This window comes from Lithobates pipiens, unplaced genomic scaffold (genome assembly GCF_037356315.1).
Source record: "Lithobates pipiens isolate NorthernLeopardFrog02 unplaced genomic scaffold, aLitPip1_a1.2 Scaffold_22, whole genome shotgun sequence".
In the NCBI taxonomy this organism is placed as follows: Eukaryota; Metazoa; Chordata; class Amphibia; order Anura; family Ranidae; genus Lithobates; species Lithobates pipiens.
This window is the reverse complement of record NW_027507784.1, coordinates 52,597,273-52,612,702: the sequence shown is the minus strand read 5'-3', so window position 1 is coordinate 52,612,702 and position 15,430 is coordinate 52,597,273. Positions and strand designations below refer to the sequence as shown.

The 15,430-nt window shown below is 41.2% G+C and overlaps 1 protein-coding gene across 1 annotated transcript in view; it reads right to left on the bottom strand.

The window, feature by feature from the left end:
* The window catches only part of LOC143923753 (dipeptidyl peptidase 4-like), a 179,437-nt gene that overhangs the window by 114,506 nt on the left and 49,501 nt on the right, over window positions 1-15,430 (bottom strand). Inside the window, exon 3 of the mRNA XM_077447582.1 lies at window positions 11,812-11,899. Within this exon, the coding sequence (XP_077303708.1) occupies window positions 11,812-11,899 (88 nt within the window). The remainder of the gene's footprint in view (window positions 1-11,811; window positions 11,900-15,430) is intronic.

Sequence of the window (15,430 nt, the reverse complement as noted above, 5' to 3'; positions counted from 1 at the left end):
TGTGAACTTTTTTGAACAGGTGTTTAAATTCTACTCTATGGTTGTACGGTTTTGCACCAGACAGATGTCTCTGTAGGTGTAGATTTGGGAGTTTCCTTTCAAATGTTTTGAAGGTTTAGGGGTTATAAATGTTTTCACTAATCTCAATCAAATAAATACATTTTTTATTTAGTATCTGTGTGGTTCAGTATATATTTCAGTTTTGCTTTGTGTGGAATAGTGGTTAAAGTGAAGGCAACACTTCCTTTTTCATTTTGCATAAGTTATAAACCTTGCCAGTTTTTTTTATTTTTTTTTTTATTTGCCATCTGTGCCGCACTGGGACACAGTGTTCCTTTGACTTCCCGTTCCATAGCCAAAACAGGAAGTGAGCGCAAATCTCTCCAAATAAGGGAGTCCTGTGACCCCAAAGCTAGTGCACCCATTGAAACATTACCCCTTCCATTCCAGTTCTGGTGACAGCCTATAAATTGGGATTTTCTCTCACTTTCACACTAGGTGATATTGGTAAACAAGACAAATGCAGAGGATGACTCTCCTTAGGCTCGGTTCACACAGGGGCGGCACAACTTGCAGCGCCGCGACCTGCACACGATCAGCGGCGACTTGCAAAACGACTTCTGTATAGAAGTCAATGCAAGTCACCTGAAGTAGTACAGGAACCTTTTTTCTAAGTCGGAGCGAAGTCGCCTGGACAAGTCGCCCCTGTGTGAACCGAGCCTTAGGGGCACAGACATAAATAAAAATCTGACAGGTGTTTTAATCCCTCTCTACCCTATTCATAACCTTAAAAAGTTTTGCCTTAGGATATACTTTAACTGCTTGCCAACCAGCGCACACTGATTTACGTTGTAAGAATGGCACTGGTGGGCAAAAGGGCATACAGGTACGTCCCTTTTAAGATGCGGGCACGCACAGGTTGTGGTCTCAGTGACCACGGGTCCCGCGGACTCAATGTCTGCCGGGTGCCTGTGATCGTGTCACAGAGAGGAAGAACGGGGAGATGCTTTTGTAAACAAAGCATTTCCCAGTTCTGCCTAGTGACAGGACAGAGATCACTGCTCTCTGTCATCGAGTGCACTGATTGCTGTCATGTGAGGTGTAGCCCACCCCCCACAGTTAGAATCACCCCTTCACTGGCACCTAGTGGTTAACCCCTTGACTGCCATTGTCATTTACACAGTAAATACATTTTTATAGCACTGATTACTGTATTAAAGACAATGGTCCCAAAATAGTATCAAAAGTGTAAGATCTGCCCACCATAATGTCACAGTCCTGATAAAAATCGCAGATCGCCACCATTACTATTAAAATCATAATAATAATAAAAATGCTATAAATCTATTCCCTATTTTGTAGATGCTATAAATTTTGCACAAACCAATCAATATATGCTTATTTATTTTTTTACCCAAAATATGTAGAAGAATACATATCGGCCTAAACTGGGGAAAAAAACTTTTTTTTAAATATATGGGGGATATTTATTATAGCAAAAAGTAAACAAATATTGCTTTTTTTAAAAAAAATTTATAGCGCAAAAAATAAAAACTGAAAAATCAAATACCACCAAAAAGCTCTATTTGTGGGAAAAAAAGGGCGTCAATTTTGTTTTTTGGTGTAACGTCGCATGGCCGAGTAATTGTCAGTTAAATCGATGCAGTGACAAATTGCAAAAAATGCTCTGGTCAGTAAGGGGGTAAAATCTTCCGGGGCTGAATCGGTTACTAAACCCACATAAGTAAAATCAGTCTGTATATGTAGCATAGTATGCTTGTTATACTCACTGTGGAACTTAAGAGGTTAATCCTCCGCATTGTGTAAAAAAGGCTGTTTTATACTGTATGCACAGATCCTCCCCCTAGTGCACTGTCTATCTGGGGAAAGCCAGCTAACACAGGCAGGGTAGCCGACCTGCACATGCTCAGTGGTGTCTCTTATGCTGGAGAGAACATTTCCTCATTCTCAGAGCTAGCCAGCTCACAGGATATTGACATCACAATGTGTATACAGGCTGTAGTGGAAATCTCCTCCTACCTGAACTCTCACCACTGGAGAAACTGTGCAGGTGGTATACAGATCATCGAAAAATGTATAGAGTTGCAATATTTTAATGTAAAACGATGATTTAGAAGCTGGGGGGGGGGGGGAGGTGAACCATTTTCATCTTACTGGGTTTAGTAACACTTTAAGGATTTAAATTTGTTTTAAGGTCCAGGGTATGATCCTCTTTAAGAAATCTTTCTACCTAACATAAAAGTAGATTCTTTGGCTTTCATCCAAAACTTGTCTGTGTGCAAACAGATGCGATAAGGACAGGATTTGTAAAGTCAAACTTTGGGAAAAGGTTTATGTAGATGGTTCAGTGTTTTCTGAGTGTCTGTAAATGAGTAAAATAAATAACAGGTGTATTACTATATACAGTATAATATACATGGAGGGGTCTTTAAAAAGTTTCCGCATCTTTCTATATTTAATAAGAGTTAAAAAAGTGTGGAAACTTATTGCAGAGCACTCATGTGTGTGTCTGCCCCCCCCCCCCCCCCAGTCCATTACCAGGCCCTTCAGGTCTGGTGTGGATATTAATGGGAATCCTGCGCCAATTTAAAAAAAAAATGGCATGGGTCCCCCCAAAATCCATACCAGACCCTTATCCAAGCACGCAACCTGGCAGGCTGAAGAAAAAAAGGGGGGCAAGAGAGCGCCCCCCCAAACCGTGCCAGGCCACATGCCCGCAACATGGGGAGGATGCTTTGGAGTGGCCCCCAAAGCTACTTGTCCCCATGTTGATGGGGGCAAGGGTCTTATCTCCACAACCCTTGTGGCGTCACATGACGTCAGAGGAAGGCAAGGTCACCAGGTGGCCCCGCCCTCAGCTATATAACAGTTGTCATCGAGAAGAAGTGGTCAGTGTGCAGGAGCCTCCCATGGAGGCACAGCTGTGTCAATTTTTTTTCTTTTTTAGTTTCCTCAGGTGGCGTGAGACAGATTTACATCGCGGAACATTTTTATTTTTTAATAAAGGACTTGTCCCTAAGTGTCTTCTGGCATTTTTACTATTTTTGTGAATTGGTAACCTATTGTACCTAAATTGTACCTATTACCAATTCACATGGAGGGGGAGGGATCTGGGGGTCCCCTTGTTAAAGGGGGCTTCCAAATTCCGATAACCCCCCCACCCACAGACCCCACTCCAAAGCAACCTCACCATGTTGAGGGCCTGTGGCCTGGTACGGTTCAGAACGGGGGGCTCTCTTGCCTCCTCTTTTCCTGCAGCCTGCCAGGTTGCGAGCTCGCCTAAGGATCTGGTATGGATTTTGGGGGGACCCCTACGCCATTTTTTTTATTTTAGCACAGGGTTCCCCTTAAATTCCATACCAGGCCCTTCAGGTCTGGTATGGAATTTAAGGGGAACCCTGTGCTAAAATAAAAAAAAATGGCGTAGGGGTCCCCCCAAAATTTTGGGGGTACTGCCACACAATAATTTTTTTTAAATTGGTTTGGGGTTCACTTTAATATTTATACCAGACCCAAAGGGCCTGGTAATGTAAGGGGACAGAGGAACCCATTCTGTTTTTTTCAATGAGTTTTATCTACATTGCTGAGACCTGACAATTTATTACAGCCGTAATCAGTTTTAAATTACTTTTTTTTCCTGTAGAAATGTCATTTTGCTAGGGTATTGTTCTAAACATGGGAAAGATGCACCACTTTACAGGCATACCAAAGGCACTGCCCAGGCACAATAGTTAAAGGAATATTTCATTTTTATTGTTTCACTTTAAGTATTATTAAAATCCCTGCTCCTGAAAAACTGCAGTTTTTAAAACTTTTTTTTGCATTGATAAATGTCCGCTGGGGCAGGACCCGGGGCCCCAAACACTTTTTATGGCAAATAAGCCTTAAAAACTAGCACTTTTGAGTTTTCATATTCGTGTCCCATAGACTTTAACGGCGTTTGCTTGTTCGTATAAATTTTGTGCCTGTTCGCAAGTTCTGGTGCAAACTGAACCGGGGGGGTGTTTGGCTCATCCCTAATGGGGAGCAGGTGTGTTAAATTTGGTGTTATCGCTCTCACTCCTTCATGCTGATCACTGGAAGTTCAACTTGATACTCCATGGCAAAGAACTCTGAGAATCTGAAAAAAAGAATTGTTGCTCTACATAAAGATGGCCTAGGCCAGTGATGGCGAACCTTGGCACCCCAGATGTTTTGGAACTACATTTCCCATGATGCTCATGCACTTTGCAGTGTAGTGGAGCATCATGGGAAATGTAGTTCCAAAACATCTGGGGTGCCAAGGTTCGCCATCACTGGCCTAGGCTATAAGAAGATTGCCAAGACCCTGAAACTGAACTGCAGCATGGTGACCAAGACAATGCAGCGATTTAACAGGACAGGTTCCACTCAGAATAGTCCTCGCCATGGCCAACTAAAGATGTTCAGTGCACATGCTCAGCGTCATATTCAGGGGTTGTCTTTGGGAAATAGATGTATGACTGCTTTCAGCATTGCTGCAGAGGTTGAAGGGGTGGGGGGGTCAGTGCTGCACACTGCACAAATTGGTCTGCATGGCTGCCATCCCAGAAGGAAGCCTCTTCTAAAGATGATGCACAAGAAAGCCTACAAACAGTTTGGTGAAGACAAGCAGACTAAGGACATGGATTACTGGAATTTTGTCCTGTGGTCTGATGAGACCAAGATAAACATATTTGGTTCAGATGGTTTCAAACATGTGTGGCGGCAACCAGGTGAGGAGTACAAAGACAAGTGTGTCTTGCGGAAGATGGAGGAGCACAAGGTCTCTAACATCCACCAGTTCAGTGATGTCGTCATGGAGGAGTGGAAGAGGACTCCAGTGGCAACATGTGAAGCTCTGGTGAACTCCATGCCCAAGAGGGTTAAGGCAGTGCTGGAAAATGATGGTGGCCCCACATATTATTGACACTTTGGGCCCAATTTGGACATTTTCACTTAGGAGTGTACTCACTTTTTTTGCCAGCGGTTTAGACATTAATGGCTGTGTGTTGAGTTATTTTGAGGGGACAGCAAATTTACACTGTTATACAAGCTGTACACTCACTACTTTACATTGTAGCAAAGTGTAATTTCTTCAGTGTTGTCACATGAAAAGATATAATTAAAAATATTTACAAAAATGTAAGGGGGCGTACTCACTTTTTTGTGAGATACTGTGTGTGTTATGTATATATATTATATTTTCAGATATATATAATTTTTCTCCGTATTGCTCTTTAAGACCATTCTTGTTTGCCTGATAATGAGAAAGCATATGTGAAAAGATGGCATTTGCAGCCTCGGGGATCAACCATTTAAAACCAAAAAGAAAACATCCTCAGACTGACAAATTCATAATGATGACGTTCTACGGATGTCCTAACGAATCTCTAGTTTATTTTTCAGGGCTTTTGACAACATGCCAAGTAAAATAAAGAGACTAATTAATATAAATTGGCAGTGTGCTGTGCCTTTTTACGTCCTGTCTGTTTTTAAATGTTAAAATAGATCTTTTTCTTCCAAAGACCAAGCCATGACTGAAGTTGAGGTTTCAAGTTGAGGGCATTAAAGAGTCAAGATATCAAAAATAAACGTTCCTATTTTTGTTGGAGAATCATTCACCACACCATTGAGTAATGTGGGCACTCAAAAGAAGCACCCTCCTACACTACAATCTAGGGAAAAAAAGAATTGGGACCTGGCCTGCTCACATTATTGCAATTTCAGGTTCAAAAAAACATAGATTTTCTTTTTAAATCTGATCTAGGGATTGGTAAAATGGGGGTGGTGTGTAAATGGTAGTGATGATGGAGGCTTAGCCTAAAAATTAGCTTTAAAATAGGATATTTTGCTCTATGACTTTACTTTACCAAAACAGGGGAACATCAGGTAAGGAAGCAGTGGGTTCATTAGCAAGCCGGCAGGAGGGCACAGAGGTGGACACAAAGGTGGAATCAGTGAGAGCAGCAGCATCAGACAGGAGGACATAAAAAAGGCCACACTAGAGAAAGCAACAGCAAGGAAACCAGAGGACCTACATGCAATTGCAGGAGAGGGAAGAGTGGTAGCAATAGCACCAGCAAGCAAGCAGCAGGATCCAGAAGAAGGAGCAGTGTTAAATGCAGGAACAACATAAGGACAGTGGGACCTAAAGAAGGCTGCATGAGGGAGAAAAGTGGGAATAACAGTAGCAGGAAGACACAAAGGGACCTGTGAGGAGGACAGTGGAGAGGGGGGAGTGGTGTCAGCAAGACAGGAGGACTTTAAGTATAGGCTGGAGGTCCTAGAGCAGTGATGGCGAACCTTGGCACCCCAGATGTTTTGGAGCTATGTTTCCCATAATGCGCATGCACTGTGCAGTGTAGTTGAGCATCATGGGAAATGTAGTTCCAAAACATCTGGGGTGCCAAGGTTCGCCATCACTGTCCTAGAGTAAGCTGGATATGAGAAAGCAATAGCAAAAGATGGAGGCAGTAGGCTCCTGCATCAGGACTTCAACGTTCATATCTTTGGATGCATGAAGGTTAATCACTGCAGAGGATTCTGGCACAGGAGCTCGAAATCTGAGAACAAAGGATTACATTACTTAAAGGAGCATTAATGCTCATTAGGTTTACGGGGAAGGTCAGTGTGAGGTGGGGCCTTAAACTAGCAAAGCTAATGCAGCGCCAACAGACAGGCAGTATCCAGAAAAGGCTGCAGGAGGGGAAGCATAGAGAACAGGAGCAGGCAGCCAGACCCAAGAGAAGCTGCAGGAGTAGTCATAGAGGGAGAGACAGGAGGCAACTTCATCACATGCACACCATGCAGCGATTGCAGCTCCCCTGAGAAGTATAAAGGAACCCTACATTTAGGTGATCAGAATCATGTCTTCATATGTACAAAGTATTACAAAACAGCTGCTTGGGTCTGCTCTGCTTGTCCTTGGTTCCACTCCAGAGAAATCTGCCTAAAGTCCAGTTTCTCATAGTAAACTATTCTCCAGATAAAATCAAAACAAGGGAAAAGATAAAGACAAGATTAATTAGGGTAGTATCGAAGAAAGGGAAAGCACAGCTGCTGATTATTATACATGTGCCAGCTGTGGTTTTAAGTCTAAGTATGAGAGGTATACTATATATCAACAGCACTAATTACCAGAGTTTATCTTCACAGTGATTGCGGATTGAATACACCTGCTTGCTAGACACGTGATGCAAGAGTGCAAGTGTTACAGATATGTTAATAGGTGAAAGTTGCATGTTAGGTAATATGCTAACGTTATGCTCTTTTGAGGGTTATCAGGGCCTACAGGAATATTTTGACTAAAAAGGACCCAAAATGCTTATACCGTACATTACTTAAATGGAATTTATAGATATATTAAACTAAGAAGTTGATCATAGAGGCCAGTTGATTCAATTGGCTTCCAAGGAGAAAAAGCACAGACTGCAGTATATTGCGTCCATTCTGATCAAAAATAAAACTTTACAGTCTGGATGTAAGAAATGATTCATTTCAACTATTGTCACAGAATTCCAAACGTGTACAACAAGCTTATGATGCTAAATTGTAAGATCATGAAAAATATTTGAAAAGGCTAAGGAGTTAATCATTATGACACGGCGCTGTTTTTCCGATCTACTCTTATGTCTCAGCAGTTCAGCCACCTTGTCACACATTAGTTCCAACTCTGATTAAAATGTAATGAATTTATGGCACGTAATAAAAGTATTATTTAAATCTCAACCATAGACTTTATTGTTACTTTAACTTTTTCTCTTCCAAAAGATATTTATGTTTGACTTTTAGGGTGGATTTACTAAACGCAACTAGACTGTGCATTTTGCAAAGTGCTGTTGCGCTCTGCAAGTGTAGTTGCTCCAGAGCTTAGTAAATGAGCAGAAGCTCTGCTGATCATCCAATCATGTGCAAGCAAAAATGCATTTTTTTTCCTTGCACGTGATTGGGTATTCTTTGTTAAGGGAAGGCTTACCTCATTTACTAAGTTCTGGAGCAACTACACTTGCAGAATACAAATGCACTTTTCAAATCGCACAGTTTATTTTCCTGTAGTAAATCAATCCCTTAATGTCACCCAAAGGGGGTTATTTATGAAAGGCAAAGCCACTTTGCACTACAAGTGCAAACTACAAGTGCAAAGTGCACTTGAAATTGCACTGAAAGTGCACTTGGAAGTAAAGTCGCTGTAGATCCGAGGGGGACATGCAAGGAAAATAAAAAACAGCATTTTAGCTTGTACATGATTGGCTGATGAAATCAGCAGAGATTCCACTCATATCAGATCTACCCCTTAGATTTAGAGGGACTGCACTTTCAAGTGCACTTGCAGTGCAAAGTGGATGTGCCTTTTGTAAAAAAAACAAAAAAAACACTGTCTTTATTCTGGGTGATTGTGCACATCCCGCTGAGGGGAAGGAGCGTCTGTGAGTTGGAGAGAAGTCAATAGGGAGTTCCATCTTGGGAGATTGTAATATTACACGGGCACTGTGGTCCAGCGGGCCTTTGGGCTCTGGTAAATGAGCATTTGCTTTAATGGTGGTGGAGCATGTTTTTTCTTGAAATTATATAAAGATACACGGTGGAGGGAAAGCTTTTATTGTAAGAGCAAGATACAGTTTTGGAAGTGGCCATAGCACAATAAGGACTTCATTTTGCATATTTCACAGCCCATATTGTTTTGAATATATATGTGCACATGAATGGGACATTGATATATTTGTTATTTTTATTCACAGGATATTTGACGCTTTTAATTTTAAGGCACTTTATTGATTATCACAGTTTGTAAAAGTTATGTTAATTGATACATGCAAGTCCGACGATATATGTAGTTTGAAATAGCGCCTACTTTAAATTTTTTGGTTTGAATATTTTTTTTTGTTTTATAATGCAGAAAATCCCTACACATAGGACACCCAACATTAGAGGTGATTTATTCTTCCAAAGCACCTTTGCACACTGGTACTGACTAGTATTCCAATGTTTCTCTTCTCTCTGTTTCTCTCACCCAGTCGTTTGATGTGACCCCAGTGCTGATAGAGAGGGGGAGGGGCAAACAAGGATGCTGTGCAGGTGCCCAACATTCTCTTTATCAGCTGATTGCTTCACAGGTTGTCCCGACGCTGGTGGCTAGAAGGTTGTAATGGTGTTCAGTGAAAAATCTGTGGCTTTGTGTAATTAAAATGCAGGCTTCAGCCACCCGCTGGAGTTATAAAATGTTTGGGCAATTTGCCAAGTCACCCCTGAAGAAACCTGAGGGCAATATGGTTGAAAAAGGCTTATCTGGGTCACATATACCTGCTCAGGAAAAGTAGCAATAATTTACATCAAGACATAGGTAATTTTTTGCTCAAAATAATCTAATTTGTTAACACTAATCTGTACAAAGATGATTCCCACTGTGCCTTTATTTAGAATTGATGCTGTACAATCATAGGCATGTGCAGCCTATTGCATTAGTGTGTGAACCCTAAAGCTCAAACACACATGCGTGTGTGTGTGTGCATTTTATATATATATACATATACATATACACACACACATATACACATATATATATATACATACACACACACACACACACACACACACACACACACACACACACACACACACACATATATATATATATATATATATTATACATACATACATACATATACACACACACACACACACACACACACACACACACACAGTATCTCACAAAAGTGAGTACACCCCTCACATTTTTGTAAATATTTTATTATATCTTTTCATGTGACAACACTGAAGAAATGACACTTTGCTACAATGTAAAGTAGTGAGTGTACAGCTTGTATAACAGTGTAAATTTGCTGTCCTCTCAAAATAACTCAACACACAGCCATTAATGTCTAAACCACTGCCAACAAAAGTAACTGTTCTCTCCAGCATAAAAGACACAACTGAGCATGTGCAAGTCGGCTACCCTGCCCGTGTTAGCTGGCCTTCCCCAAATAGACAGTACAGGAGGGAAGGATCTGTGCACACAGGATAAAACATCCCTTAAGTTCCACAGTGGGTATTTTATTGTTTTTATTGTTGTGGGTTTAGTAACACTTTAAAGTGGAGGTCCGCCCACCATGGTAAAAATACATACTGCAGCTGCTGACTTTTAATAATCAGATATTTACCTATCCTGGAGTCCAGTGATGTCGGCACCACAGCTGATGTTTCCACCAGATGTCGGGTGCTGATGCCTCCATTGTGAGTAAAGAAACCCGGCATTGAAGCCTTACAGCTTCACGCCAGGAACCCTACTGCACATGCGTGAGGCTCCACTCTACTCTCCTACTGGCCCGGTGCCTGGGGAAGGAGGAGGAAAGAGGAGGCAGCCCAATACTGACGTCCCGGAAGTGAGAACAGGATGTGAAAGAAAGGTATCCTGTTCCCCCTCCCCCCGAAAGATGCCGACTGTGGTACCGGAGGGGGGGGGGGCGAGTACAACGGGTGAAAGTTACACTTTTGGGTGGAACTCCGATTTAAGTGGCCCTGATTTTTGGCACAGTGACAAAAAATAGACAGCAACTGAGCATGTGCAGCACAGGGTGAGACAGTGTATTACTGTTTTTTAAACAGTATAGGCACTTATTTTTAATGTGAAATAATCTAGCGGGCAGGACTTCATTTTTTGACTAAAGTTCAACTTTAATGAAAAATATTTTAAAAAATTACTGCAATTTGCATATGTTTTGTAAAGTTTGCCTATGTTTTTTTCCTATTCTCAGGTGTACTTTTTTTGGTTTTTTCATGTGGTCAGTGGTTAGCAAACTTGAAATTTTTTAGTACAACATAGATATTGCCAATGGAATTTAGACAGCATAAATCTATAAAGGTTGTCAAGTAGTATCCAACTTTGTTAAATGATCTTTTAAGTAACAATATTTACAGGATGTAGACCCCCTGCCACCCAACATGCAGCCCTTTGGAATTTATTGTGCAGTCTCAAGCCCAAGCAGCCATTATTGGTAGTGGAATATTGATATGTGAAGGGTGTTTACAGGCAATGATCTCTAACAGACTCCATGCCTACAGTCTCCTGCAGCATGCCCCAATCTCTCCTCCCACCTGTAAAATTTCTTCAAGTCTCCTGTAATATGCCTATAGGCTCTGAAAATCTTCAGTAGCATTACATATAGAGGGGGATATGAGGGCATTTGAGTCCTAGTTGAGTCGCTCTATATCCAGTAGGTTGGCCACCACAGATGTAGACAACGCAAGCAAAAATGACAATAGTATTTTGAAGTTCAATAAATATGTAAAATATATAAAATAAGTAGGAAATAAGAAAGATGTCCTGATGGAATTGTATGGACTGCAAATGCATTTTTCCAGATATCAAGTACCCATTAATAATAATGGAGGATAGGCTTTCTACAAAAAAGAATTGGGAGGCAAAAGGTCTGGACAGGCAGCACCAGTTCTGCAGGGTTAAGTGATTGTTGTTCAAAGTTACCAGCCTTTCATCCTCCTGTTAACATATAGTACCACTAACCAACTAACAAACTGATTGTTATGGGGAACATGGGCCACATCTACACCTACTTTTAATATTCTGATTTCGGGAGGTTAAACCCAGCCTGTGAGCAATTATGCTGACATGTAAGTCCCCATGGTCCAGTGATGCCTTGTTTATTATGGTGTTTTTGGCTCATTTCTTTTTTAAATTCTACATTGCAAGTACATAAAACATCTAACATATAAGTATCACACTGCCAATATCTAGTACATGTAGGCTGACAATCTAAATAATATGCTTAACCTTACCTTTCGTTGCCAGCAGCGTCACAGGTACAGCAATAACTACGACAACTACTGCCCCGACCAGCAGACCGATAAACCACTTCACCCATGTCTGGAAGACATATTCACAGTAAACATTTTGTTCAAAAGTTTTGCAGTCATTGTTTTTTTATTTAAAAGGGAACCTGTAAATAACAGAAATACAGAAAAAGCCTGTTTTTAACAGGTGCAGGTTCCCTGGCTGCCATCCAGATCCTGGCTTCACTAGATAGTGAATCACTGACCTGTAACAGACATGGAGTACAGACGTTCAGATTATTCTTACTTTACTGGCTGTATACCGTTTCCAGGCCTGTAACTCAGTAGGTAGTGAAACCAGAGACAGGACCACAGCTCTGGAGCTTATAACTTTTAAGGCACTAATAGCAGTAACTACCTCTACCATCATATTTTTTGTTTAATTAAGTGTCAGGTATGCCATGTACTAACCCCTTCTTAGCCCCTGTACACACGGTCGGAGATTTCGACATTCCAAATCCGTCGGATTTTCTCTGTCGGATTTTGTCCGTCGGATTTTGTCCGTCGGATCTTGTCCGAAACTGTTGCATACACACGGTCAGACTAAGTTGTTGAAAAATCCGATCATTCAGAACTTACGTAATTTCGTTACGATGGGACTACGTTCAGGCTAGTAGCCAATAGCTTTGATGTAGGAATTTGATCTGAGCATGCGTGGCACTTGGTCCAATCAAATTTCTCTACACATGATCGGAGTATGTCCCTGATCGAACCAGTTGGTCGGAAAATATTTCCAACAAGTTTGAAAATTGGGTCCGACGGATATTCCGATGGAATCAGTCCGATGCATACCACACACAGTCGGATTATCCGACAACACGGTCCGATAGGACACATTCCGACGGATTCTCCGACCGTGTGTACAAGGGCTTAGACTCTAAATCAGAAGTGTAAGACAGAGACTTCTCAATAACACAGTCAGGAAAATTAAATGTATCAGCAACATGCCAAGATAAAGTTCAAACCTTGATACCAAAGTTATTTTTTGTAAAACTTTTGCAGTATGTTCAAACCTTATTAAAATGTCTAATATTAGCCTTAAAGCAAACCTGAATCTACCTAAAAGTCTCCAATTTGGCACTGCAAACATAGGCATCTCTAGTTGTCTTAATAAGTTTATGAACCTTGAATTACTGGAAGCTCTGGTATGCGTACTTACAAAATTGTGACCCTATTCCCCAGAATGATAGGCTGACCCTGCCCTTTCCTGCCTATTGTGCTCACTATTAGCTCATCTTTGCCATGTGTGGCCAAAGTTTCCAATAGAGAAGTTCGTACTAGGTACACCCTGCAATGTTCTTCCTGGTGGCCATTCATCACCAGTGGATGTAGCCATAGCCACCTCGACCTGGTTCAGTAAGCAATGGAACAGTGTGTTAAACGAAGCATTTACATGTGCAGTGTAAGAATCCCATTACACTAATGCTATAGCAAATAATTAAAATATAATCATTTTACAACATTGTAATCAACAACACGGTTCAAGTGTAGTGCTTGTTCTTTGGCACTGTCATTTTCTTTGTATGAAATTATCACAGCTTTTCTCACAGAACTTAATTCTTAAACCTTTCCTTTGTGGTCACTTAACTGATCTTTATGACCCAGTGATCTGGATCTCTAGAAAATGTGAACTTTCCCAGTGCAAAAAAAAAAGAATCATTAACTATTTACAAGCAGCACTCAAAGATTAGTTTTATTGACCACAAATTATGCCTATATAGTATATAGCCAGAATAACTTTTTTATTTACCTATATACCTGTAATTCTTTTCAAAAAGGAATAAGCAGAAACTTCAACTAATACATTTTTGTCAATATGCCCTATTGTTTTAAACATTTTCACAAATTTCTGATTATTTTCCTAAAGCAATTTGTTCTATTTTAGGTGCTGGTGCCCTTTGGTGGAATACCCTTGTGCTACCTTCTGTGGCCTCCTACCTTTCCCTGCAGTACTTTTTGCTACTACCAGTCAGGTAGTGCTGTGTTTTCAGATTTAAAGGCCAGATAAAAAGGGGGTACTTGAAATATCATTACAGGATACTGTTGTACTGGACAGTTTCTCTCATTGCCGTTTAACGGCATCATCTGTCATAGTTGCAATCACAGTGTAGAGTTGCTATGCTCAGCGACATAACGTCATTAGCATCATAGTCCTCATCATGAATCAGAAAAGGGCTGGCGACTCAGATGCTCTAGAATAAAAGTCCTTTATTTGGTTACATGGGTACATGGGTACATGGGTACAGGCTACGCTGACACATTAGAGCTAAGAAGCCTTCATCAAAGAAAGTAGTCCTCATCATGGTTGCAATTACTTCATTGCCAGTCTTCATTTTTAGGCGTTTAATTTCAACTGTGGGAAAAAATGTTGCACTTATGGGCACTGCTATAGTCTACAGAAGGATTTATCAACCAGGGTTCCATGGATACTTAATGTTCTTCCAGAGATTTCTAGGGGTTCTTTGATGAATCAGCAATTTCTGCCTCTCAGATAGGTTCCCACTAAGACCAATAATCGTTTTAGCTATCTGTAAGGGCCAATATCCACAATCGTAAAGAACATTCTTCCCACTGACCATCACACTAATGTATCATAGTTGTAGACAGTCATTTTTAGCAGGGGTTCCCTGAGACCGAAAAGTTATTTCATGGGTTCCTCTGTGTTGAAAAAGTGGAGAAAGGCTGGTCTACAGTATACCACATAAAAATAGTGGGTTGCCTGCTTACAAATGTGGAGATCTCATAGCCTCCCTCATGTTGAATATAAGGTGATGTTTCATCTTACAAATGCAGAATGAAAAAAATATAGTTTTTGTCAAACTTCTCGACACACATTGGGTTAAGTGGTGTCAGTTTGAGGGCCTGTTCAGACTGAGGGTCAAAGTTAGGGGAAAAAGTGAAAGAACAGGAACAGTACAGTGGATTCATTGCTTATTTCCGTTCTTGCGTGCAAGAATTTGTCCACTTGTGTGCATATTATATATATATATATATATATATATATATATATAGTACGGACCAAAAGTTTTGACACACCTTCTCATTCAAAGAGTTTTCTTTATTTTTATGACTATGAAAATTGTAGATTCACACTGAAGGCATCAAAACTATGAATTAACACATGCGGAATTATATACTGAACAAAAAAGTGTGAAACAACTGAAAATATGTCTTAGGCCGCGTACACACGCGGGGACTGTCTGCCGAAACTAAGTTCGTCAAACAGTCCGCTCAAACTTTTGAATGAACGAACACGCCCACACACGGCACTTTTTGAGCGGACAAATACGGCAAACTTTGTTCGTCGTACTAAGTCCGCGCAACTTTTGAAATGAACGGACTCGCCCACACACGAGGCAACAGTCCGCTCATTTCAAGCGCGTGTGCAGGTAGGCGGGGCCCGCGACGGAGACGTCGCGGGCTCCGCCGCCTGGAATGAACTTAAAGGGGAACCCCAACGCCGAAAAAAATCGGCGTGGGGGTCCCCCCAAAGTCCACAACAGACCCTTGTGCGAGCACGCTACCCGGCCGGCCAGGAAAGGGGGGCGAGCGAGCGCGCCCCCCC